The 25,335-nt window shown below is 38.1% G+C and overlaps 4 protein-coding genes across 6 annotated transcripts in view; all 4 read left to right on the top strand.

Annotated features, from left to right (window-relative positions):
• The window catches only part of MOS1 (modifier of snc1), a 9,887-nt gene extending 172 nt beyond the window's left edge, over positions 1–9,715 (top strand). Inside the window, exons 2-12 of one of the 2 annotated variants that reach the window (XM_021436303.1) lie at positions 76–121; positions 2,081–2,157; positions 2,933–3,013; positions 3,122–3,166; positions 3,313–3,682; positions 4,177–4,279; positions 4,795–4,872; positions 4,988–6,296; positions 6,383–6,650; positions 6,724–9,339; positions 9,428–9,715. In XM_021436303.1, the coding sequence (XP_021291978.1) occupies positions 2,126–2,157; positions 2,933–3,013; positions 3,122–3,166; positions 3,313–3,682; positions 4,177–4,279; positions 4,795–4,872; positions 4,988–6,296; positions 6,383–6,650; positions 6,724–9,249 (4,812 nt within the window). In that variant the 5' untranslated portion in view covers positions 76–121; positions 2,081–2,125 and the 3' untranslated portion in view covers positions 9,250–9,339; positions 9,428–9,715. Of the gene's footprint in view, positions 122–2,080; positions 2,158–2,932; positions 3,014–3,121; positions 3,167–3,312; positions 3,683–4,176; positions 4,280–4,794; positions 4,873–4,987; positions 6,297–6,382; positions 6,651–6,723; positions 9,340–9,427 lie in introns of both variants that reach the window. The other variant, XM_021436302.1, reaches the window with a different exon arrangement.
• Positions 9,716–10,371: 656 nt separating this feature from the next.
• EMB2759 (embryo defective 2759) lies at positions 10,372–14,297 on the top strand. Of its 2 annotated transcripts, XM_021436591.2 has the most exons (5): positions 10,372–10,552; positions 11,221–11,293; positions 11,652–11,785; positions 12,567–13,022; positions 13,667–14,297. In XM_021436591.2, the coding sequence occupies exons 2-5, from the start codon at positions 11,267–11,269 to the stop codon at positions 14,079–14,081; spliced, it is 1,032 nt and encodes a 343-aa protein (XP_021292266.1). In that variant the 5' UTR covers positions 10,372–10,552; positions 11,221–11,266; the 3' UTR covers positions 14,082–14,297. The 2 variants fall into 2 exon arrangements, with proteins under 2 accessions (XP_021292266.1, XP_021292267.1); XM_021436592.2 differs by lacking the exon at positions 11,221–11,293.
• Positions 14,298–14,765: 468 nt separating this feature from the next.
• LOC110422858 (uncharacterized) lies at positions 14,766–18,892 on the top strand. The gene is made up of 5 exons (XM_021436872.2): positions 14,766–15,107; positions 16,124–16,190; positions 16,511–16,876; positions 17,547–17,881; positions 18,121–18,892. Exons 1-5 carry the CDS (start codon positions 15,024–15,026, stop codon positions 18,331–18,333), a joined length of 1,065 nt encoding a protein of 354 aa, XP_021292547.1. The 5' UTR covers positions 14,766–15,023; the 3' UTR covers positions 18,334–18,892.
• A 2,081-nt stretch (positions 18,893–20,973) lies between these two features.
• LOC110422863 (uncharacterized) lies at positions 20,974–24,708 on the top strand. Its single transcript, XM_021436879.1, has one exon. The coding sequence runs from the start codon at positions 21,605–21,607 to the stop codon at positions 24,512–24,514; it is 2,910 nt and encodes a 969-aa protein (XP_021292554.1). The 5' UTR covers positions 20,974–21,604; the 3' UTR covers positions 24,515–24,708.
• The last annotated feature ends 627 nt before the right edge of the window (positions 24,709–25,335 follow it).

The following is a 25,335-nucleotide window of genomic DNA, read 5'->3' on the forward strand; positions in this document are numbered from 1 at the left end:
CTCTATCCTTTTTTTTTATTTTTATTTTTATAAATTAAGGACACGGCTGTTTCTGATTTTTTTTCCTCTCTCTAGGGTTTCCTTAAGGAACCAACTCGCTTACTATTCCTTCTTATCTCAGGCAAGTTACTTCCTTGTTTTAGATTCTATTTAATAATTTCTGGAGTTTGTGTTTGTTTCCCGAGAAATAATCATGGGATAGTTATAAAAATAGTCCAGAATGATAATAAGAGAAAAACTATGGTTTTCCATATTTGTGCAGTGTCTGATTTAAGTTTATTTTAATCGGGGAGGATGATTTGATCTTCGGGGGGAACAAAAATAACTGGAAGGCTTTTTCCTTTTTTGAACTTTCCTTTTTAGGTCTTAAATAATTTGTTTTGCGTTTTATTTTGAATGGAGATACTTTGATTGCGTGTAGTTTTTGTTTTCTTCATTTCTTTTATATATCTTTTAATTTTTTGGGGTATAATAGTAATGAAGTAAAGAAGTTTTCTGCTAATAGGTAGAGTAGAAACGGATGTAAGGGGACTGTCAGCGAGTAGCTATTAGTGATGGTGAAGAAAGTTGTGGTTTCGAGTAGTGAAGAAGCAGTTTACAAGACAAGTAGAGTGTTGAGAAATTGGGGTTTTTCCATGTCAATGAAAGGGTGGACGGAGTTGAATTATGAACGTTGAGAGAGGTGAGATATATGACGACATGGTTATGTTTTAGAAGTGAAGAGAATGGAAAGTTACTGGACATGGGTTTACCCTAAGTCTGTTTGTGGTGTAGGTGTATGCTGGCTCACTGGGAAAATGGAATGTTGCAAGGAAAGAGAAACAAGCACTAATCCATTATTAGTGGAAGAGCATTTTCCCTACTCAACAGGAGCTTGAAAATGTTGGATATTAGGTTTCTTTTGAGTGTTGCTAATAAAGCAGAGAGGTTAGGGGAAAAATAGGATCAAAATTGACGGTATAATATTCAGTTTTGGATGGGTGAAAGATTATATAGTTTGGTGGATTCAGTTGAAATATTTTACTTTGCATGCTGAGTTAAAATTTTGGAAATGGCCATGGAAGAGAACTGGATAGACTTTTGATGCATAACATATTTGTGAGCTGGACAAAGAATCCAAGAGTAAGGTTTAATGTTATGACCATCAGGTCTTGAGTTTTGAGGTGTTTGCTTGGCCATGAACCTTACATTTCTGAGAAGCTGTTTGTTAACTTTGTTAATTTTGTTTCTTGTGAAGAGTATGTTGTGCTGCTAGTGGAGCTTGTAGCTTAATTGGTAATTTGCTTTCATTCCTACTAATAGGATTAAGAATGTTGGAAAATAGGCTATAAAAGTCTGCATTTGAGTCATGAATACATGATAATGTCCTACTTATGATAATTCTGTGGTATTTTTCAGGGAAGAAATAGAGATAAGTGATACAATTGCCTTTTAATTTGATTTGATGCTGCATAAATTAAAAAAGGTGGTCCAGCTTGGGTACTTGTTTTCCTTTGTAAACTATGGTTTATTGGTATGTATAGTTGTGAAGGCTAGAAAGATAGTGAAGGAGTTTTTATCTAATCTGTTGGTTTGTTTGGTTTATTACTACCTCCATGTTTGTAATGTTTGAAAACTATGTTTTCTTTCCTTTTTTGGTTCTTTTTTAACACCTGAAATTCTTATGCTACATTCCATAATAACTGTCATGATATTTCAAACCTGTGAACATATTTTACACAACAATTTACCTTCAGTTTATTGTGTTGTATACGTTTTCCAACTTCCACGCATGAAATACTTAATTAAGTGTTGATTATTGTGTTTTTTATGTGCTATTGATTTATGCATGAGTGCTCTGTGGGATCTTGACTATGAATAACTGGATTTCAAGGGATTGGTGATGACTTTCTGCTTGCAAATATTTTAGGTTCCTAGATTAACACTTATGCATGTTGGACTATGGAGGTGTGCATACAATTATTATCTAACTTTTGCATATTCTGCTTGTTTACAACATTATATTGTTTTCTTTTTGAAATTTTTTTAACTGATTTCAAAGTGTCCAATTGATGGAGTTTTACTTGTTCTTTGTTTGTAGATTTTGTTCAATCTGATTGAATGACCTTGCAACAAAATCTGAATCATGACATCAAGTATGCTATCTGGAGAACGGAGGTATTTTGGCCCTTAAATCATTGCCCTTTGCCCAGATATTTTTATAATTGACAATGATGCTTCCCTATTAAATCTTGATCATGTGTACCCTCCTACTTGGCATCGGAGTGTTGGTATATTGATAGAGACTATTGGAAAATTGAAGCAAAATTTGTCACCTAGGCTTTTCTTCGTGGGCAAACTGGGAAATAATCCGGGTCTGACAAATTAAAAATGTTTTTAATCTAATTGTAGAGGGCCTAACTAAGTGATCTAACATGTGTTCAACTAATTAAAGAAGCTGAGGAAATAATTATGATTATTGTACCTTTGTTGGAAAGCTATCTTAATTTCCTTCATCTTTTGCTTTTGGTGTTGTTAACTGCATAAGATAGAAAAAAAGGAAGTTGGGCACCTCTTATATTTTATCTTTCAGTACCTTAAATGCCAAATATAAGTTAAAGTTTTGAGAGGGTTGCTTTTAATGTATTAATACTTTCACATGAGATTGGAGGACAGTCTTTGTGATGTTTTAGAAATGATTTTTAGAATGATTGCAGAATATTTTTGTGGAGGTAGATCCTTTTACCTTTTCGTTGTTTGAAGTAAACTATATTGGGCTCTCCTCCCTTTTCGCAAAGAAAGGGAATTCTTTATTGTTGGTATAATCAGCATCTTTGTTGTAATGCAATTTCTGCATTTCCTGCGTCATTATAGTTGATACTAATGAGTGGTTTGGAGATTATGTGTTGTAATGTGAATTGCTTTCTATATAAAGATGCTAATGTTTCTGCAGATGGGCTTCTGCAAGACGAAGTGGCATGACTGTTTTGGGAAAAGTTGCTGTTCCAAAACCTATAAACTTACCCAGCCAAAGGTACTTATTTCCATTTCACATTTACTTTCTTTTTGTCAAGGTTAAGGATATTGAGGTCCTTGTGTTCATTTCTTTAAACCCTTCTGCCTTTCTCTCTGTTGTTTCAAGGTTAGAAAATCATGGCCTGGACCCTAATGTGGAAATAGTTCCCAAGTGAGTAGCATCATATCTAAATTTCTTGTTTTTATTTTCCTCCCCTATAATGATTCCTAGGCATTTGAGTAAAATCTTTCAGTAGTTTCAATTTGTTTGGATGCTATGAATGCTTACCTGTAGCTTGGATTGTTCTATATGTATAGGGGCACGCTTAGTTGGGGCAGCAAATCATCTTCTTCATCAAATGCATGGGGCTCCTCCACATTGTCTCCAAATGCTGATGGTGGTAGCAGTTCACCTAGCCATTTTAGTGCCCGCCCTTCCTCTGGTGGAAGTGGCACCCGACCTTCAACCGCGGGTAGTGACAGAGCACATGAACCTGCTAATGCATGGGGTTCAAATTCTAGACCATCATCAGCTTCTGGGGCATTGGCTTCAAATCAGACATCACTTACATCTTTGCGTCCTCGCAGTGCAGAAACAAGACCTGGTAGCTCTCAATTATCCCGGTTTGCTGAACCTGTGCCTGAGAATTCAGGGGCATGGGGTGCAGCTGGGACGGCAGAAAAGTTGGTATGGCCAAGTTAATGACTTTATTCTTCAATAATGATATATTAACAGAAGTTGTTTATGAGGAAAATTTATGCTTATTGCTATTATATGTTTGCTTCAGTTCATAATCAGTTGTTTGATGATAGGCTAAAGGTTCAATTTAATCAATTTTGAATTGGATATGTGAACACAACTACTCCACTGTCCAAACACATCTTTTTATATTTGGTTATGATTTACCCAGCTTGATACAACATAACTTTGTCATTATATGATGTTGAGAGGTTCTTGCTACATGGTTTGTTGCAATGGTTTAAGGTGTTTTATGAGATTATGAGGGTTGAGATGGACTAAGGGTGAGATTGTTTCAATATTTTAAGGTTTTGACTGACATGAATTACCCAGATTTTTTCTACTGCTTCCAAGTTTTCCACCTATGGAATTCTATTTTATTATTCTCTCTTGCTGTTTGCTTTGTTATGTCTAAATGTGGGAGTTACCATTTTCCTTTGCAGGGAATGACATCTTCCAAGAATGATGGCTTTTCTCTCACTTCTGGAGACTTTCCTACTCTTGGGTCTGAGAAAGATACCGCCGGAAAGAATGTTGAGTTGCAAGGTTTCTTGCTTTCTTATTTTGTTAGTAATTTCCTAATTGTAAATTTATCCTTGTGGTTTAAAGTTTGGTCGTCTTTCAAAATGGTACTTGAGCGGTTATTATATGTGTCTGTTCTTTTCTGAAGTGAGCTTTTCTTCTTGAGAAAACTTGCTGCATCAAATTTGAACTTCCAGGTTCAAATATTTGTAGCTTAATCTCTTGTATGGCTGGAAGTTATATATCGAAAAGTAGATTTTTTGATGGCATCTTTTTATTATGGAACTGATTTCATCTCATGTTGGATCTAACAAGGTAATATGAAAGTGTGCTGAGACGGTTGTTATATTTGTAATTGGGGGAGTTTCTTGGATGACATTTCCTGCCCCCTGTCCAGGCTGGCAGTGAAGTTAGTTATTAGTTATGTCTTTTGTACTTTGGTGGAGTAAAGATAGGATAAATTACAGGATATTTGGTTTTTGTCCTTTAGTGGGCTATTCTATACATTTCCTTTACAGCTTGAGTAACTTTGATTGCAGAGCATGGTTCTCAAAGTCGTCCTGGCTCATCCTCTGGAGTAGCGCCACCGAAAGAGAGGCCTGGGACTTCTATTGTCGGTTTGTGTGCAACTTTCTATTCCTATCTTATTTGGCATCAACTTTTGTCATACTTGATTTTAGCACTCTGATAAGATTAGAATGCTTTTGCATGTTTTCCTTTTCTTTATTGCAGTTGACATTTCTGTTAATGCAAATGTAAAGACTGGAAATACAAATTCTTGGAGAAGAGATAATCCTCCATACACTGAAGATGGAGTCCGGCCAAGCATGGAGAAGTGGCATGCAGATCCTCAAGGACCCCATCCATACCCTAATACTGGTATTCCGCCTCAGCATTATGATGCATGGCGTGGCCCACCAATAAACAATCATCCAGGTGGTGTTTGGTATAGAGGACCTCCGGGAGGTCCTCCATATGGGCCACCAGTTGCTCCTGGCGGCTTTCCTATGGAACCATTTCCTTATTATCGACCTCAGATTCCAGGTGCTACTCTTACTAATCCACAGCCAGTTCCTCCTCCTGGAGCAGGACCAAGGGGACCTCACCCTAAGAATGGAGATATGTACAGAGGCCCTATGCCTGATGCTTTTGTCCGCCCAGGTATGCCAATTAGGCCTGCTTTTTACCCTGGTCCTGTGGCCTATGAGGGCTACTATGGTCCTCCCATGGGGTATTGTAATTCAAATGAAAGGGATATACCATTTATGGGAATACCAGCCGGCCCTGCTGCTCACAACAGATATCCAAGTCAAAATGCTCCAGATCCTGGTGGTTCCCATGCCAGACCCAGCGGCTATGGTCCTCCAGGAAAAACATTGGCTGCAGAGCATGTGGAATCTGGCCATCCTCATGAAATACGAGGACCATACAAGGTTCTTCTGAAGCAGCATGATGGTTGGGAAGGAAAAGATGAGGAGCACAGGTGGGAGGATAATGCAACAGCAGGTCTAGAGAAGAGTGATCAACGGAGAACAGCAGCATGGGAAAATGACTGGAAAGCAAATCAGAAAAAGGAGGAAGTGAGTATAAAGACAGTTGTTGAAGAAACCTCCTCTCAGATTACTGACCACCATGGAGGAGATTCTATCTTGGGCAAAGTAAAGTCATCTGAAGGCATGGAAAATTCAAAGGCATATGATGACATTTCAGTAAAGGATGTGGCACATCCAGAAGTCCCGGCTGCCACAAAAGATGCCAGTTTGATTCAGAAAATAGAGGGTTTAAATGCAAAGGCTCGGGCCTCTGATGGACGTCATGAGTCTATATCTGGTAGCAGTAGGGGGGAGCAGAAAAATAAATCACAAGTAGTTGATGCAAAGGCTAAGCACTTTGCAAATGAAGTTGCAAGTGGTTCTCGTGCTGTATTTCCTGATAAAATGCCTGCTTCTGGAATGACTGAACCTACCTGTAGTGAAGCAGCTGTTTCTGCTGGAGATAAGAGCCTTGATTTGCCAGCAGTTGGTGGGGCAGGCTTCAACAGGTTACTCTTTTTTAGCTGCTTTTATTTGATAATTGTGTCTCTGTTGTTTTCTATGTTGAAGAAAATACTTACATACTGATTTACAGGAGATCTACCCATAGTATTCATGGTAGAACTGATCATAGAGGCAGGGGAAGATTCAATCCTCAAGATGTTGATGGATGGAGAAAGAAACCTCCATTTACGGACTCATCAAATGTAAAACCTACCAAAGATTCTGAAAATCCTTCTAATGCGAACGTTCAAGACTCTATGTCATCAGAGGCTTCAGAGAAGTCTGGGTCGTTTTCTCAAGTGAGAGATGAGGGAGAGTCCATGCCACCTGTATATGATCCAAGTGATAGCCAAGCGCAGGTAATTTTCTTTTAATATGTGCCTGGTTGTTTTCTACACCTGAAAATGTAATATGTATTTGAACATTTTTCAGCGTGCCATGATGAGGGAACTGGCAAAGCAGCGTGTTAAACAACGACAAAAAGAAGAGGAAGAGCGGGCTAGAGACCAGAAGGCTAAGGCTCTCGCTAAATTGGAAGAGTTGAACAGGCGTACACAAACAGCTGAAGGTTTAACTCAGACGTTCGAATCTGTTCCTGATAGCGTTGTCCAGAGTAAGCAAGAAGATTCCCAAACTCTCGCTGAAGAAAGTATCCTTGCTAGCAGATCTGAAGCAACAAGCTTAGCTTCAGTTTCTAACCCAACTGTAGTTGCACATGTTAGTCAAAGTAACACTGGTGGAGTTGAAAAGCCCACTGTTTTTTCCAATCAACAACCTCTGGTGTCAACAAAGAATGTCCATAAGACAGCTGCAGATATGCATAACCAGTCTTTGCCCTTGCAACAGAGAGTTGGTAATGCTGATGCTGCTCTCCATAATCTCTCACAGGTTAGTGATAGTAGCACATCAAAGCAGAAGCGTGTGGGCTATAGAAAAAGGGATAATAGCTCATTGGATAAGAGTTCCAGTGAGAAGTCTATTTCTACAAGTACAACTGAATTGCCAAAAGTTCATAGGGATGCAGCAGTTGATGTTGCTCCATCTGCTGAGGCTGTCGCAAATGAATTTACTTCAAGCTCGGAGACTATTTCCACACAAAATGTTGTGAATGAGCCCCCAGTGCACCAGAGAAGGAAAAATAACAGGAGTGGCAAGAATAAGCACAAAATGGAGGAGACATCATCTGTGGCTCTTTTACCATCTGGAGTTTCAAAGGACTCAAATCTTACTGGTACTTCTGTTGAGAGTTTGAAGCCAAAGTCATCTGAATGTGAGTTGGATCCTAACTCAGTTCGGTCTTTGACTGATTCAAAGGATGGAAATTGGTCTTCGGAGCAGGACTCAGCTTTACTTAATGAAGAAGTCTACAGCTGGGTGAATAATCAGTGGAAATCTCAGCATTTACGCAGGATGCCACGAACTCCACAAGCTCATAGATCAGCAGTCCATAGCAGTGATGCTGTTGTCTGGGCACCTGTGCGGTCACATAACAAAGCTGAGGCTTTTGAAGAAGTCAGCCACAAATTGGTGGTTGAGGCTGTTGCTCCACAGGTGAAGAATGATGCTCAAGTGCAGAACAATCCAAGAAACAAGAGGGCAGAGATGGAAAGGTATATCCCGAAGCCTGTTGCCAAAGAAATGGCTCAGCAAGTGATTAGTCAACAGCCAGTGGCTCCTTCAGACAATCAGACTGCAGCAGATGAGACTGTGGTAAGAGCAGATTCTGGGTCTCATGGAGTTGAATGTTCTCAACCTATGGGCTCAGCCATGGGAAAGGTAGGGAATTCCACAGAGTTGAGGAATGATGGTAGGCAGAGTAGGCAGGGAAGAGGGCATGGTTCTTGGCGCCAACGGGCCTCAGCTGAAGCAACTTTGCAAGGCCAAGATGGACAATATTCCAATTCAAGTAAAAATACTCAGAAATCAACTGAGCATAATCAACACCAGAAGCTTGATTCAAGCCCAGTGAAAGAACAGCCCAAGTATGATGAATGTAATACATCTGATGGTTGGAACATTCCTGAAAATCCCGATTCTGCTGCACCACCAGTAGTTCCTGTTGTAAGAGATCAAGGATTGACAGGCAGAGGAAAGCGACATGCATTCAAGGGAAACAAAGGTGGGGGAAACAATTATGATTTTGATCACAAGAAAATTAATAATGGTGAAGCTGAAAAAGTTAATAGACAATCTTCAATACATGAGATGGGTCAGTCAGATTTGTCTGCTACTTCAAAAGAAACTCGTGCTGTTGGGGAGCGATCAACATCTCACTGGCAACCTAAATCTTCAGCCGTCAATCAAAGAGGAAGCAGGCCTGATAGTGATCAAAATGTTGGGGCTGAAATTGGTATGGCCAACAAAAAGGATTCTGCTCCTCAAGGTAGGGTGTCAATTCCACCTCAACCAGACAAAGAAACCAGTGAAGGTATGACTCAGCCTCTTAAAGATCTGTATATCTCTGAAAAAGGAAATGTTGAAGAAGCACATAATGGTGGGTATCACGACTCTAAGAGGGAAAGGAAGGTAGCTTCACTTAAAGGACGCCCACACTCCCCAAACCAAGGTCCTGGTCTTCCTGTAGAAGCTCCTCCATCAAATGTGGATGCTAGGAATGAGCAGCGGACAACATCAGGGTTCCGCAAAAATGGAAACCAAAATACCCGTTACGGCAGAGGGCATGAATCTCGTGGTGAGTGGGGCTCATCTGGTCAAGAAATCAAGCAGCATTACCCACCTGCAAACCGTGATAGGCAGAGGCACAATTCACATTATGAGTACCAGCCAGTCGGACCCCAAAATAATAGTAGGCCAAGTAATCCTGAAGCAGCGAAAGATGGTTCTCATGGTACAGGTGCAAGGTTCAGGGAGAGGGGTCAGAGTCACTCAAGGCGTGGTGGGGGAAACTTCCATGGACGGCAAAGTGGCACTGTTAGAGTAGATGGTGGTTATGAGTAGTGAGGAGGAAATTCAGGATGGGGCTTTTTTTTTTGGTCAAATACCTCTCCGCCATCAACAGAAGTGGTTTGGTCCCTTAACATTTTTCAGGTATACTAGCTTAGGCAGCGTTTATCAGTTGTAAATAACTATTAGTATAAAATCATTTCTGAACTGATTGTACGTATGCATTGAGCAGGGCTAGGAGAAAAGGCAGATGGTGCCTGGGCAAAAAGATAATATCAAATTGATCAGAGGTACTGAAAATGCGGTTTATTTCATTCGTATTTTTCCAAAGTGTAATTTGGTCACAGTTTGTATGCTGTTGGAACCTTTGGGCACGTTTCTTTCAGCCTTGTATTTGGAATGAAGTAGTGAAGAAGTTATATAGTCCCTCTTCATTTTTATGTATGTATGTATATATGTATGTATGTATGTATGTATGTCAGCTCCCTGTTTGTTGCCTTATCAAGTTAAAGTTGCATCTCCTGATTTAGTGAAAGACTTCCAATTTCCCAAACTTTAATGCACTGTGGATATATAGCATGTATACATTATCGGTGAATCAATTGTTGTCGTCTCGTTAATACTTAATTAAAAGTTCGGAATCTAAATAGTAAAAAATGAAAGCGAAATTTTAATATAAAAAAAATTTAAATAGGCTTCCAGAAAGCAAATATTTTAAAATTACAAATTTAGAATGTGTTAAATGAAAAAAAAAGAGATAAAAAATAAATCTTTTATCTCAAAAATTCATAACACCACCAACAATTTTCCAAGGAAAAATTATAAAAAATATGTTTCCAAAAAATAAAAAAAATAAAAAAATAAAAAATTAGAAAAAAGGTCATCTACAAGGAAAGAAGAAAAGCCCAATTTCATTAGATTGCTGGCCCAGAAAAGAAGCCCATATCAAATCCAGCCCAAAGTATTCTTTTCTTTTGTTTTCTTAAAATGTAAAATTTTAACCGCCTTGCTTTCTATTTTTACCTGTTTACCTTTTACCCTTTCCATTTTGGGGCCTAACTGAACTATTTTTTTTTTATCGAAATTATAAAAAAGGCCAAAAAAGGGTGTGTCTGCCCCCCCTATAAAAACCCTAATTCATCGCTAAAAAGGCTTTCTTTTTCTTGTCATTCTATCTATCCATAACATTTCAAGAGAAATTCAAGGATAAAACCAATTTCTTTCTCTTTTTTTTTTTTTAAATTATTACTATCGTTATCTTTTATCAATTAATCTTTCCGCGGAAGGAAGAAAAGAAAAAAGAAAAAGCAAATTTTCATTTCGAAGCTGTGGAGGAGAGGATCAATTCATGTCTGAGGTTGGTTCTCTTATCTTCTTCGTCTTCCCTTTATTCTCTGCTTTTTGTTTTTTGTTTTTAATTTTTAAGAACGTTAAATGGGTTTTGCTTAAAAGGAAAAAAGAAGAAGAAGGAAAAAGGAAATTGGGTTCTTATTCTTACTTAAATTTCCTTGTATTTAGAAGGAGTTCACTTAAAAGTTGTTAGTATTAGTTTGAACCCCTGTTTGGAAGCTGAGAAAATATAGGGAAAGAAATGTGAGATTTTTTGCTGATAATTTGGAATAATACAGAATTTAATTCAGCTTTTGTTCTCTTTTTGCAAAACAAAATTGAAGTTAATGGAATTCTCTTTGATTTCCTGCAACTCAACTGAGTATGAATTTTTTAGGTCGAACTCTTGTCCTTTTATTTTAGTGTAAATATTCATTCTTTGTTTTATATTAGAAATTTTCAGGCAATACATTGAGAACTTTAGATTATGCTGGTGTAAATTTGATTGCTGAAAATAGGAGAAGATGGAATTTGTTACCTGTACCATTTCTGGCTAGGGGGTCAGTTAGGGTCCCCCTTTTTGGATTTTGGGAGTGCTCTCTTTCACATCATTGTTTCCTGCTGTTTACATGAGTTGAAGGCTTCCAATCTATTTTGATGCTGCATGTATTAATTGTGTGCATTTCATTTGTTTAGGCCTTGTTGAATAAATGTTCGGGTGCTTAAGGTGGAGGTTGAGACAATGGTGTTGGTGACCCATCAATTGCAGGTATTCTAAGAAAACTTTGGACTACAACTGGTAGACTAGGATTCATGGATCATGAAATTTAGATAAAGTTCCTTAGAAACCAAGAGCTTGATGGATGAGTTAAAAAGTCCCCACCTGGCTTCCTGGGCAAATAGGTTAATCCATGCACTGTCCTATGAGAGATAATATTCTGTTGTGGAAGCTCTTATATGTACTGCTTTGAGGATTTTTTATTTATTGAGGAAGAGTCTCATTTCTTGTCATCTACTAGTATTGATATCTCAGCTTTCTTTTTATATTTATATGAAAGTTTGTTAGTGTGTTTGCCATTTTTGATTGCATTAGCATTTCCTTCAAGGTCATTTTTATTGCATTTCAGGGTTCCTATGTAGCATTTCCTTCAAGGCCTTTATCATGGAGCAAAGGATTGGCATTAAGGCGACATGTAGTTGCACTTCATATGCTTGGGAGGAGAGAGAGGGGCATATCATTAAAGCACAACGTTTGTTTAAGGTAATCAACATCTCCCTTATGAGTATTATATTACAACTTAGTTTGGTTAAGCAACGATTACAGAATTCCCTGTTGTTAGCTTGTTTTGTAGTATACTGGTTGATTTAATCAACTCTCCGGGTGTACTTGGAAATGTTGATCTTGAAAGGGCTAAATGATTTTAATTTAGCTTATTGAATTTTATCTGAGGAAAAAAAATTAACATTAGTTATTCTTACCACATTTGTTCAACTCATTTTATGAACCACAAGCACATGTTTTTTTAATTCATTGCTTAATCAACATGATTTTAGGGTGATGTGGTGTGAGGTTGTAGATGTGAAGAATTGTTTCTTGCGTCTGATTAATGATAACAATTCATGCCTCAGCATTTTTATTTGTTTTCCCTCACATGTGAGGGTGGGAAAGAATTTTTTTTTTTTTTTTTTGCATGATGTGCTTATAGAGCAGTCACAAATGTTGTCTTTAATCTTTGTATGGAAATGCTTGAGGGTGCTATTCTACTACTATTCTATCCGTAAATAATTTTTGGTTGTGAAACCAAAGTAATTTGTTCCCATGTCACAGTTTTATTCATTAATCATTGCTGTGGAAAAGTGGGGGCTGAGAAGAGCTTTTTCATTTTGCACTGGATGTGAACTCTTTTGTCTTTTCTCCTTTACATAGTTATTGTTTTTATGTCACCTTTTCCACTCCTGTTCTTCTTTCATTTTCTTCAAATACTTCCGTTTTCATTTTATGTAATCTTGAACGTATAAATTCAGATGGCTTATTTTTGCAGTACAGGGGCTCCTCGTACTCGTGGATTGAAAGCCAAGAATATTAGAATTTCAGCCTTCAAAGGCAGTGCCCAGAGTAATGAATCAGGTGGCAGAGCAAATGATGCAAGTGTTCCCAAGAATTCTATTAAAGTTTCTTATGTTCCAAAAGACGGTGAAGAGACCACGATAGAATCTTCAAAGACTCATAATGGTCAACTTGCCTATGCCTCGGAAACAAGTGAGACCATTGTGGGATCCCCTGCTATTCAGAAATTATTTAAGAAATGGATAATGATATTGCGCTCACAATCCCCAAGTCAAGTGATGGATGAAGCTCTTGGAGAAGGACTACCTCCAAGGGACACATCAGAAACTCAAGTTGGCACCCAAAGCAATAGACAAAGCGAGTTTCTAAAGATAGTTTGGAGCCATTTCTGGAGTATGGATGCTACGATTAAAATACCCTTATTGATATTGTAAGTATAGTTGTTTATGCCAGCCATTTTCTATCTTTCTGTACCCTATTGCAGATTTTATCGCAATCTGCATGCTTTATTAGGTATTTTTGATATTTGTGATATCAAATTGATCATAGGTGCATCATGTGTCTTTCCTAAAAAACCAAAGAGTCCATATCTGGATTTAAGAACTTTTGACTTTGCTCAGATCAACTTGATAAGTTAGCTGGTTTGGTGGTTCTGATTTTGTTCTTGCTAACCAATTATAGTGCTCCTCTTTCTAGCCTCTGGATGATTAGTAGCAGCTCTATGCTTATTGATGTCATCTATTATGTTGGTCAAAATTGTAACGTTGAATCGTTTGAATTCTTAGTTTATGATTAATAGTTTCTTTCAGTCAAATTGGTCAATTATTTGACTTGTCCTATGTCGTAATTTTACTTTGCATGCCATCCTGGCTCAACCACAGTATATTGTCAAGGTATCTTGATGAAAAAAGGGGGAAGGGTGTAGAAACTGAGACAACCTACTGTACTATCAGAGCAGCTTTTTTGCTTTCTTCATAATCCATAATAATATGAATAGAAATTTATTATAATTTATAGGTGAAATGCTTTGTATATATGTGTCCACTGCTAACAATTGCTGTGCTGTATGTGCAGCGTTCCATGGTATCTGGCTGTCAGTTTGATTTATGGGGCTGAAGTTTCAAAGGAGTTGACTCCTCTCTGGGTATTTGGGCCTCTGATTGTTGCTCTTTACATCAAGATGCTTAGAGGCTTGTGTGCGCTCTATGTTTTCTGCTTCAAACAGACGGTTCAGATAATTAGGAACTTACCTACTTACTACCTCCTGGCCTATAATTATATTGCACGTGGAAAGCTCAAGGAAGATGTACGAGCTCGTTTCTGGCAACCTGTGGTAGACTTGAAGAACTTGGACTACAAGGAGCTATCTAGAAGAAAGATGAAAGATTTCCAAGAGTGGGCGATGGAGAAGTACCTGGACTTCGTGGAATCAATATGGCCATATTATTGCAGAACCATCCGGTTCCTAAAGAGAGCAAATCTCATTTAGATTTGGAGATTCTGATCTGAGGAAAGTCGTAGGTGAGGATAAAGGAGTGGATTTAGAGTTTGATATTAAAATGTTTCAAAGGTTGAAAATTTTGGAGCAGAGGTAGCAAACCCCATTTTGTACTGGGGTGATTCTTAATATCTTGGAGTTGAAAAAGGATTGAAACTGTCAGATTTATGTAATTTTTGTAATGAAATGATTTTATTCTTACCCGAAGCTGTAGCTGTTTTGTTCATTTCTTTTCTTCTCCTCCATTATGTATTCTATTATGCTTGCTGTTGGAGTGCTGTTCCTGGATGGTTCAGGCCTTCTAAAAGAGTTTAGCTTTACATTCTTTACCAAAATCTTCATTCTTTTTCCGGTAAGCTATGCACCCGATTCAGGATCCAACAAACAAAATTCTCACAACAAGTTTTGCTTCTAATTAACTAGGTTTAATGACATTTATGAATCTGAAGAAGAGTTTCCTGAGTATGGTAATCTAATCCTATTAGAATGAATTGGCAGAAAGGTCGGAGGAAGGAAATGAAAACAAAGAATAAGAGGAAAAAATTCTGGTTTAGTTCAAGTGAAGGGTGAGAGGTCCATGTAAGAGTAGGACGCAGGATGTCTAAAATTGGACCGCTGTTTAGGCCCAACGAACGAATAACGATAGATACATACATATAAAGTGTCAATCAGGGAAGAAAGGAAACAAGCGGGCCGCTCTTTTTTTCTCTTCACTCCTCCCTCGAACTTCCAAGAAGAAAAATTCCCATTTCCTCAGTTTCTCCAAATTCCCTCTCTTTCTGAACAGATTTGCTGACATGGGTCTTCTTAAATTCCCTTCAATTCATTTGGGTAGTCCTCAGAATCCACTCACAGCCGCTGCTTGACTCTCTCATAGACACTGCTCTCTTCCTCTTCCTTTTACCTCTACTGCTCTGCAATATATATTTGTTTATGGCTTTTAGATGTGGTTCAGGTTCTGCTTCTGCTTCATATACTTACGTGGCTTCTTCCCTTTCTTCTCCTTTTCATTTTCGGGTATGTTCTTTCTTCTCTTTGGTCACCCACCAAGGGAAAAGCTTTACCTTTTAGTAGTTTTTTTCCTCTTATTAAATACATTTATTTTTACTAACATTATCTCGTCATGTTCAAGAGTATATGTAGAGTGTAAATAATGGTTTTATTTTGAGTTAATGACTCTTGTTATCGGTGGGTTACTCTGGTTTTAAAGTAGTGCATGTTTATGCTGCCTGCTAATTGTTCTTGAGATATTTTATCAGCATTAGATATTCGTTGATCAAATCTTTTTGAACACCTTGGTTCAACTGGGATTTCTTTACTTTTTTTGAAGCTTGGTCAACTATGTTAGGAGTTGGCAAGAAGCATGAAGAATAAGTGATTCACTTAATTGTAAGGTTCATTTGATTGTAAGAGAATGATGTAGTACTGTTAACAGACCTTGATGGGTTAAGATCGTATTATGTATATCTTTTGAAGGGATTGTTAAATCTGTTTCCATTATTGACAAAAAGTGCAAGCTTGAGTTACATATGGACCAATGTGAATAAGGCCAAGCATTCAGTAAATTAGAAATGATTAGAGATATGTGTGTTCGACTGTGTGTGTTGCATTTTAGTGGATATTCTGACCTGAATAGTATGCAACTACTCTCAGATTTTCTTTCCCAGCTTCTTTTTATTGTTAAAAACGGGAAATATAAAATGGAATTTTTAATTGCTAAGATAACTTGTCGAAAATTGCTTTGGAATTATTTTAGTCTAAACTCATGCTCTGTGAATTTTGAATATTAGCCTAAACTCATACTCTGTAAAAACTAGTAATTGTTTACTACGATCTGCACAATGAATTCTACCATTATCTGTCAGAGACTTTCTATTTGAAGTGGTTAATATCATATGTTTTTTGACTAATTTGTTAGATTTGACATCCTGCAATCCCAGTTTGGGCTTATCTGAAATTGTTCAAAGATTTCTCTTAGTTAAAGGGCCCCATTGTTTTTTCCACTTTTATATCTCTTGTGTTTTCCTATCCAGCTGAGCTTATTAAGAAGACCATATAATGACCAGCGAGATAGGACTGAGCAGCTTAGAAATGTTAAAGGTAACTTCTGCAACTTGTTGCATGACATATGAATCTCTAAATTTTTTTTTAAGATTTGGACTTTAATCATCCCCAAGACCCTTGAAGGACTTTGTTTTAAGGTGTAACTGGGCCTAAATTTGAATTGCCCTTGAAGAAGTTGTGAGATGCTTCAATTATAGTCATTTTGAGCCTCTAAATTTTAGCTGACCAGATGGCTACAAGTTTGTATTCTCCTCCATAGTAAATTTTAGAAGACCAATGAATCAGGTATATTAGCAATGATTTTGAAATTTGACTGGTGTGATGAGTATTTACTTTACGTCAATTCTTACATGTAGTGCTGAAGTTGAAGGGGTTTCAAAGGAGACAAAATTTACCTTTTGCTACATTCAAAGAACAATCTCAGTACATTGAGATCAAGCCTGATGATTCAGAGCAGTTAAGTGACCATCCTGGTCCTGAAGATATCTCTCCTGCTGGCTTTTCATCTATATCTTTTGAGGGAACTGAAGGAAAACCAGGTTTTATTTCATTTTACAATCGGCCATACAAAAGAGATGATGAAGTCATTCCTACTGTGCAGAGGAATGAGAGCAGCTTGCTATGGTTTATTGGTCCTGCTGTCCTTGTGGCCTCTTTCATTTTCCCCTCGTTGTATTTACGCAGAATACTTTCCACCATATTTGAAGACTCCTTGCTAACAGGTGACTGCAATTTCCTATACTGAGACTTCCTCTTTCCTTTTTCCCCCATCCCTCCTCTTTTTTGCTTCTTCTTCTCATCTGGACTTTCATTTGACACTAAGCAGCTTAAGAAACCAAGTGAACCAAATGAAACATGCAGCTACATTAAAGAAGGATAAGAAAGGTAACCAGGATATCAGAGGATGTGCGGCTGATTTTCTTGTTATTTTTGACATCCTCTTTCCATATAGGTGTATTTTTGTGTTTATTAATGGTGATCATAACCTGAGAAAATGAGGGAAAAACGTAAATGGTGAAGAGCAGCCATATATAGGAACCTTTTAGGAACAATGTTAGTTTGTTGAGATGAATGGAGGTGTTTGAACTTGGTGGTTACAGTGGCCTCTTGTTGTTCAACAGCAATTAGCGTGTTAATTATAGCACAACAAATTTAATATATTCAGCAGATATTGGACAGATACTGGAAAAATTGCCAATTTTAAGAAAATAACAGATGATGTACTCTGAAGAGAGTGCACACTCAAATGAGTCTGTAGTGATGTATTGCTATGGCAGTTTCTCTACTTGATGTCTGTGATATGTTAAACTGGATTATTTGTTCTCTTTGTTTTGCTGTTGTATGAGATAAATTTGATCCTTCTCTAAATAGCCTTGTGTTCTCTGTCTGCAGATTTTCTCATATTGTTCTTCACAGAAGCACTCTTCTACTGTGGGGTTGCCATTTTTCTTTTGCTAATTGACCATCAAAGGAGGCATATTGGGCCAGATTCTGCAGCTGAAACCTTGGCCCCTCACTTGGGTCAACGAATCTCTTCTGTTGCCACCCTTGCACTTAGTCTTATAATTCCTATGGTAACAATGGGTTTAGTCTGGCCCTGGACTGGTCCAGCAGCATCCGCTACTCTAGCTCCTTACCTGGTTGGTATCGTTGTCCAGTTTGCCTTTGAACAGTATGCAAGATATCTGAAGTCACCTTCATGGCCTGTCATCCCAATAATCTTTCAAGTAAGGGCAGTTATGGCTTATTTTATGACTACCTTTCTTTGAGAGTCATTGTTAACTGGAGAGGAGCAATAATTTTAACAGTTCTATTATTTTTCGTTTCGTGATCTTTTATCTTCACATGTGCATCACAACATGTTTTTCCTTATGAGTTTATATGTTTCTTTTTGTTATTTAATATGTTTTGATATTCTTAGCTGACTTTTCTGTCAAATTGAAATATATTCTTTATGCTTTAACAGGTTTATAGATTGCACCAACTGAATAGAGCAGCACAACTAGTGACAGCCCTGTCATTCACTGTGAGAGGTGCTGAAATGACTACACACAACTTGGCAATAAACAACTCTTTGGGGACACTTTTGAATGTCCTCCAGTGCCTTGGAGTTATCTGCATTTGGTCCCTCTCAAGTTTCCTCATGAGGTTCTATCATTCCACCACCAGGATAACGTAGTGGGGAGTGAATTTCATGTTAAGGTTGGTAAAATTATGATTACATGTTATTGAGTAGAAGACTGCATTCGATCTTGTTTCAAGTAATTATATATATTGGGCCTGGCATATATTGTTTGGTTCTGCTCTGCTGGGAATTTGGAAATTGAGGATTTTGAAATCATCCTACTTGAAGCCTATCAAAAAGGTTGTTGCAGGATCTTGAAAGAGAGGTTCTCTGCGCTGAAGACAGCAAAAGTAGTCATTATTTCTTGCTCTTAGTTCAAAGTTGCATTTGCCAGGACCTAATCTGACCTTACAATCAGAACAGTGGAAAGCATTTGGTTTTCAACTCATTTATAAACATGAGTCGCAGCTCTGTATATTGATATTTTTCTCTTATAGATATAATCCATATCTGGCAATTTAACTTTGAAGGGCCATATAGAGTTATCAAGGCAGTGCTACACTGCTAATTGAGATTTAATTACCCAACATTTCAATGAAATTTTGTTGTGTAGAAATCTCGGTCGGATGTACTGTTTATTCAATGGAAAATTTGTCTGCTGTTGCCTGTGAAAGTTGTTTAACTCATGTTGTGCAGGTAATCTATTGCTCCGGAAACTTGTTTCTGGTTTTTGATCTGATTAGTTCTCTGACCAAGTAGGCAGAGTCCCTATTCTTATCTTATTTGGTTTTGTTAAGGCATTGCCGCATCAGAAAAGAATTGGCTGTCAAACCAGGATGGCTAACCTGAAGATGAAAATAGGCTTCTATCTAACCCCAAGACAATTTTTCAGGTTGGGGTAGCACTATTTTCCTTATTCCATGCCCTTAAAAGTCATCCCTTAAAGATCAAAGTTTCATAAGGTGATTCTCATATGATTGAGAAGCAGAAAAAGCCACCTAGAATAAATCAAAACAATTTCTAATTGTTTAATCTGTTGGTCATCTTCTCCCTATTTGCCTATAAATGTTCCTTCTAACTTTTAAACAAAAGATGTTCCTTCCCTTTTCCCCCTTTGGGTTGAGTGGGGTGGAGGGAAGCCTTATTTAATAATTATTATTTTCAACATAATCATTGAATACTTTACCTTCTCCCTTTTGATTATCTGTATGAACTCCGGAGTAGGTAGCTCCTCAACAACATTCCATATCTAAAGCAAACGATTGGGTAAAAGGCTGAGATCAGGTTGACAATGGAATATATCTCATAAACAAATTGTAGGTCAAAGAAATTCTAAGATGAATAATTTATTTAGATGATAGGCTTTCTCCTTGTGAAGAGGGAATTGTCATTCTTGCATCATGGTCTCTATTGTTTGAATATGATGTATTAAGGAAAAAGAAAAGCAAACATATTTTAAGCATGCTGACTCGTGAGTGTGACTATTTGAACCTGTTTTTCAACGTATTTCCTTGGTGGGTTACACTCTGAGAAGGTTCACAGCAGAGCCATGACAATGAAAGTCATTGGAGATTTGTTTCATGGTAAAAGCAAAAGTTAAAAGGGGGCACTTGGGTAACAACTAAATGGTCCAGGTTGTAAGTAGTAAATTGTTCTCTTGTCTGGGCATTTTGATGGGACGAAACATGTTGGATTTCCAACCCGTGTTGGTTGCCTCTTGCTTGAATACTGAGAAACCAAGCAAAGTGAGAATCTAAAAGCTAAAACTGGAAGCCTGGCATGCACAGATATCTATCAGGAACACAGTTGGTGCACTTGTTTGTCGTGTGTGTTTTGTTACTTTTTGAGCAGAATCCTTTTTGTCCAGTTAGTGTGTTGGTCATTAGAATCCTTTGAATTTGATGAAGTAATTCTCTTTCGATTTTATAAAACCTACTCCAGCCAATGGAAACATTTCTCGGGTGCATAACACCAAACCTGCACATGCCTCAGTTCCCATCTTGGTTTGAATAATGATCAATGAAGCCTGTCTCTACTGTAAAATTCATTATGGTTGTTATTCTGGTTTGTTTTCTTCTTGTATTTAAGTTGGTATTTGGTGGTTTAGGTGACGAGAAGCGATACTCTTATCCGAAGTCTAGATAATACAGAATAAAGTCATAGCAGAGAAAAAAAAAGTCAAAGAGGGGAGAATAAAAATGAGAAAGGTATGAAGAAACATAGTACAGAATACTAGCATTCAGACGAAGCTTTATTCAACCAAAGACGACAAGCTAATCCGAGCCATTCAATCAGCCATGATAGTGTGCAGTTACAAGTTCGCCTTGTAACAACTCGGATCCAAACACCAATAGATCAATAACTTTTTAAATTTAAATCACTTAAATTTTTCAAAGATTAAATTCAAATTTTTAGTAGTGATCGACTAGATTCTCTTGATAATTATATTCACGATTCGATGTGAAAAGGGTTCCCTCTGTTTGTTTGATGATTGAAATCATCTCACTTGCCAGGCCAACTGGTCCATTCAGGTTGCACGCTTATGGTCCTCTACGCTACTTTGGATCATCCTATAACTTTCAGCAGCATAATGGTTTTAGACCAATTTAGCTGACAATAGTTCAAAAGCCAAATTGACTGTGTCTCCAAGGCTCATCAAAGAGTCAAAATTTAAATCTTTTGGGGCATTTCCAAAGCACTCTAATAATGTTTTTCTTGATATGCTGTGAGAATTATTGTTTGTCTTAGCATGAATGCGATCTATACCTGACAAGTAGAGGCCAGGGAGAGGCCCACGTCTTTGAGTTTTTCTGCTAGGCACTTTTTCCTTCTTCAACATACCCATCACTGCATCTTATCTCTTATGTATTGTATTCTTGTACGATTCCCTTTCTCACAGGCTACTAAAACATGCTTCAAGATTCCATAATTGTCTGCAAAGGAAAAAGAGAAAAAACCCACCATAAGTTTTTGGCAAAATTTGAAAAGGTTAAAAGAGAGGGCTGTCTTCTAAGAGAATTTTGTGGCTGGAGCTTAATTACTATTTTATTGATGGGACGGCTTAATTACTGTTTGATACTTTATTATTATGACGTTTGTGTTCAAATTGATTAGGCACTAGGCAGGCCTCCTTCAGTAAGTATTTAAACCTCCAGGCTTTGATCTTCCAAACTATTTAAACCAGTGCGATCTTTCATTGAAATTCCCTTCTTGTATGTCTGTTCCTTCTCTTGCGTACTGTTTGCCACCTTGATTCAGTTGAACTTTTCTTGCTTGTTCTGGCCTTTGAAACATGGAATCAAGCTCCAACAGTTGCATTACTGGAGCCACAGAATCTGGTAACTGATACGTTTTGGTTTGGAACTGAACTTGGTCACCATTTGAAATGGATTGTATTCGAATATCCCATTTTGTTTTGTTCTTTACGGTCCTGACTGCTGTTCTGGCTGTCACTTTTGGAGATAGTTCAACAGATTCCTACTGGCTTCACAGAATCAAATCAAAGGTAGTTGATCCTGCAGGGGTTCTTGAGAGCTGGTCTCCCACAGCTCACGTATGCAGCTGGAATGGCCTGAGATGTTCAGATGATGAAGCTTATGTCATTGGTTTGAACCTGTCTGCTTCAAGATTGTCAGGTTCCATACCGCCTGAGTTTTGGAACCTCAGTTCTCTTCAAACACTTGACTTGTCTCTGAATTTTCTCACTGGCTCAATTCCCCCCGAGATTGGACAGCTTCAAAATCTAAGAACACTGCTCCTATATTCAAATAGTCTCTCTGGTAAAATCCCCCCAGAGATAGGCCTTTTGAAGAAGCTGCAAGTTCTTAGAATAGGAGATAACATGTTGGCTGGTCAAATCCCACCAAATATTGGCAACTTGACTGAGTTGAGAGTGCTGGGTCTTGCGTATTGCCAATTAAATGGAAGTATTCCTGCAGAGATTGGTAACTTGAAGAATCTGATATCTCTTGATTTGCAGCAGAACAGTCTCAGTGGCCTCATTCCAACAGAGATTCATGGCTGTGACGAGCTTCAAAATTTTGCAGCATCAAACAACAAGCTTGATGGAGAAATCCCTGCTTCAATCGGGAAGCTTCAATCGCTGCAAATTTTGAACTTGGCCAATAACAGCCTTTCTGGATTGATTCCTACTGAGCTAAGTCATCTTTCCAATTTGCAGTACTTGAATTTGCTTGGAAATAGGCTAAATGGCGAAATTCCTTCAGAGCTAAACCATTTGGTTCAGCTCCAGAAGCTTGACTTGTCCAGTAATAACCTATCAGGGAGCATCAACCTGTTTAATATCCAATTGCAGGATCTTGAAGTTCTAGTTTTGGCTGACAATGCTTTCACAGGAAGCATTCCAAGCAACTTTTGCCATAAGAATTCAAATTTGCAACAACTTTTTCTGGCTCAAAATAAGCTCTCTGGAGGGTTCCCCTTGGAGCTGCTGAACTGCTCCTCACTCCAGCAACTCGATCTTTCCAACAACAATTTTGAAGGAGAGTTACCACCTAGCTTTGACAAATTACAGAACCTCACAGATCTCCTGCTCAATAATAACAGCTTCAGCGGAAGTCTTCCTCCTGGAATCGGAAACATGAGTAACTTGGAAAATCTTTTTCTCTTTGACAACATAATCACAGGTTCAATTCCAGCGGAGATCGGCAAGCTGCAGAGGCTGAGCACCATCTACCTCTATGATAACCAGATGTCAGGAAGTATACCGATGGAGTTAACAAATTGCACAAGCTTAACTGCCATTGATTTCTTTGGGAACCACTTCAGCGGTTCTATTCCTGAAACTATTGGAAAGCTCAAAAATCTAGTTTTGCTTCAATTGAGGCAGAATGACTTGTCAGGTCCAATTCCGCCAAGTTTGGGCTACTGCAAAATGCTGCAGCGGTTGGCTTTAGCTGATAATAAACTCTCAGGGGTTTTGCCACCAACATTCAGATTCCTTTCTGAATTGACCACTGTTACACTTTACAACAACTCTTTTGAAGGTCCTTTACCTGAATCACTCTCCTATCTAAGGAACCTCAAAATAATCAATTTTTCTCACAATAAGTTCAGTGGCACCATCTTTCCCCTGACAGGTTCCAATTCTTTGACTGCCTTGGATTTAACAAACAACAGCTTCTCAGGCAGCATTCCTTCGACGCTAGCCATTTCGAAAAATCTAAGCCGTCTCCGCCTGGCAACCAATCTTCTCACTGGTAACATTCCTTCAGAGTTAGGCCAACTCACAAAGCTCGCTTTTCTCGATTTATCCTTCAACCATCTCACAGGAGAAGTGCCATCCCAACTCTCTAGCTGTCAAAACCTTCAGCACCTTCTGCTTAACAATAACCAATTCACAGGCAAAATGCCTAATTGGCTGGGGAGCCTACGGGAACTCGGAGAGCTACATCTTTCTGGCAATAATTTCCATGGACCGGTTCCTGCTGAGCTTGGAAACTGTTCAAGATTACTAAAGCTTTCTCTTGATACCAACAATCTCTCCGGCGAGATCCCACACGAGATTGGGGACCTCACTTCACTGAATGTCCTAAATCTGCAAAGAAACAATCTTTCAGGTTCCATTCCTCCAACTATCCAGCAATGCAAGAAGCTCTATGAACTTAGACTTTCAGAAAACTTCTTCACAGGTTCAATACCATCTGAGCTAGGTAGGCTAACTGAACTACAAGTGATCTTGGATTTGAGCAGAAATCTTTTGTCTGGTGAGATTCCATCATCTCTTGGAAACCTTTTGAAGCTGGAAAGGTTGAATCTCTCTTTCAACCGACTTCAAGGAGAAGTTCCCTCTTCACTTGGAAAGCTGACCAGCCTCGACATGCTAAACCTGTCAAATAATCATCTCCAGGGAGAACTTCCTTTTACCTTTTCAGGATTCCCACTTAGTTCTTTCTCGGGTAATGACAAGCTCTGCGGCCCACCATTATCATCGTGCATGGATTCAGCAGGTCATGAAAAGAACAAACTGTCCAACACCGCAGTTATTTGTATTATAGTGGCCATTGTTTTCACTTCTACAGTTATATGTTTGGTGCTGATTTACATCATGTTAAGAATGTGGTGCAACTGGAGAAAAGTTTCGATTTCCAATTCAGAAGGAGCCGGGGTTGACCAAAAAAGAGAAGAAGAGAAATGGGTGTATGGAGATGAGAAGAAAAGGAAAGGGGAGTACTGGAGAGTGAATTCCATGGCATTGGTTCCTTCACAGAAGGAACACATCTCTTCATCATGCATTTTTCACGTTAAAATGGATACTCAAAACCATGGAAAATAACTTGGTATAGAGAGATATTGTCATTTCATGCTTCAAATCTTGTCAGCTTTTCATTGTAATTTGTACAATCCTGTCTCTCTTTTACTCTCTATTTTTTCAGTAAAAAATTTGCTAGATGCATGTGTTATAATGGGTTCAAAGCTCACAAAATTCAGTGTGTACAGAAACTTCATCTTTACTCTTTCAGAGGCCAAATATCAGACTCTTGAATTCCTAACATTTGTTCACAGCAGCAAATTAAGACATTGTCTCTTCTCTATTCAAAAGGTTCTGATGCTCTCATTCTCATGGAGGGTTGTAGGCTTGGCTTCAATTATAACATTGGGAGTCCAAGTTGAGAGGATTTGGACTTCACCCATGCCTCAATTATCATATGACCTCATTATATATCTATTACGTGGATAGAAAATGCCATTGATTTTGGATCTCTTAACTATTAATTTTTCATTAAAGTTAGTTTCCTTGGATACAAAATGATTTAAATAAAGAATAAATTTTTTTTTCACGTAAAAGTCAAACAATTTACTAATTATTATACTATTTAAATCTAGAAATTTTGATAAAAAAAAATGCGCGTGACAACTTGGGAAAATAGACTAAAACTCTCCTTTGAAATAAAAGATATAAGTCAAATGCAATTTAGAAAATTGCAATCCAAGCAATTGATTAACCATTGTATTCTCTGAACTTGGACAGCAGCAAGCACCCATGATTCCCTGATAGAAAAGGAAATCAAAGTAAAGCGTTTTCTTTTGATTATAAGAGCAGCAGTTACTGTTGCTACATGGAAAACAATGTCCTTTTCACAGGCTCAAGCTGCC

Source organism: Theobroma umbraticum, unplaced genomic scaffold (assembly GCF_002168275.2).
Source record: "Theobroma umbraticum cultivar Fairchild unplaced genomic scaffold, ASM216827v3 scaffold_146.0, whole genome shotgun sequence".
NCBI lineage: Eukaryota > Viridiplantae > Streptophyta > Magnoliopsida > Malvales > Malvaceae > Theobroma > Theobroma umbraticum.

Bases quoted from the DNA above. Each gene is read 5' to 3' on its own strand.
- EMB2759 (XM_021436591.2), top strand. From the start codon at position 11,267: ATGGTGTTGGTGACCCATCAATTGCAG. The intron at 11,786-12,566 runs GTAATCAACATC...TTATTTTTGCAG, and splicing joins AAGCACAACGTTTGTTTAAG to TACAGGGGCTCCTCGTACTC. The intron at 13,023-13,666 runs GTAAGTATAGTT...CTGTATGTGCAG, and splicing joins AAAATACCCTTATTGATATT to CGTTCCATGGTATCTGGCTG.
- LOC110422858 (XM_021436872.2), top strand. From the start codon at position 15,024: ATGGCTTTTAGATGTGGTTCAGGTTCTGCTTCTGCTTCATATACTTAC. The intron at 15,108-16,123 runs GTATGTTCTTTC...TTTCCTATCCAG, and splicing joins CTTCTCCTTTTCATTTTCGG to CTGAGCTTATTAAGAAGACC. The intron at 16,191-16,510 runs GTAACTTCTGCA...TCTTACATGTAG, and splicing joins GCAGCTTAGAAATGTTAAAG to TGCTGAAGTTGAAGGGGTTT.
- LOC110422863 (XM_021436879.1), top strand. From the start codon at position 21,605: ATGGATTGTATTCGAATATCCCATTTTGTTTTGTTCTTTACGGTCCTG.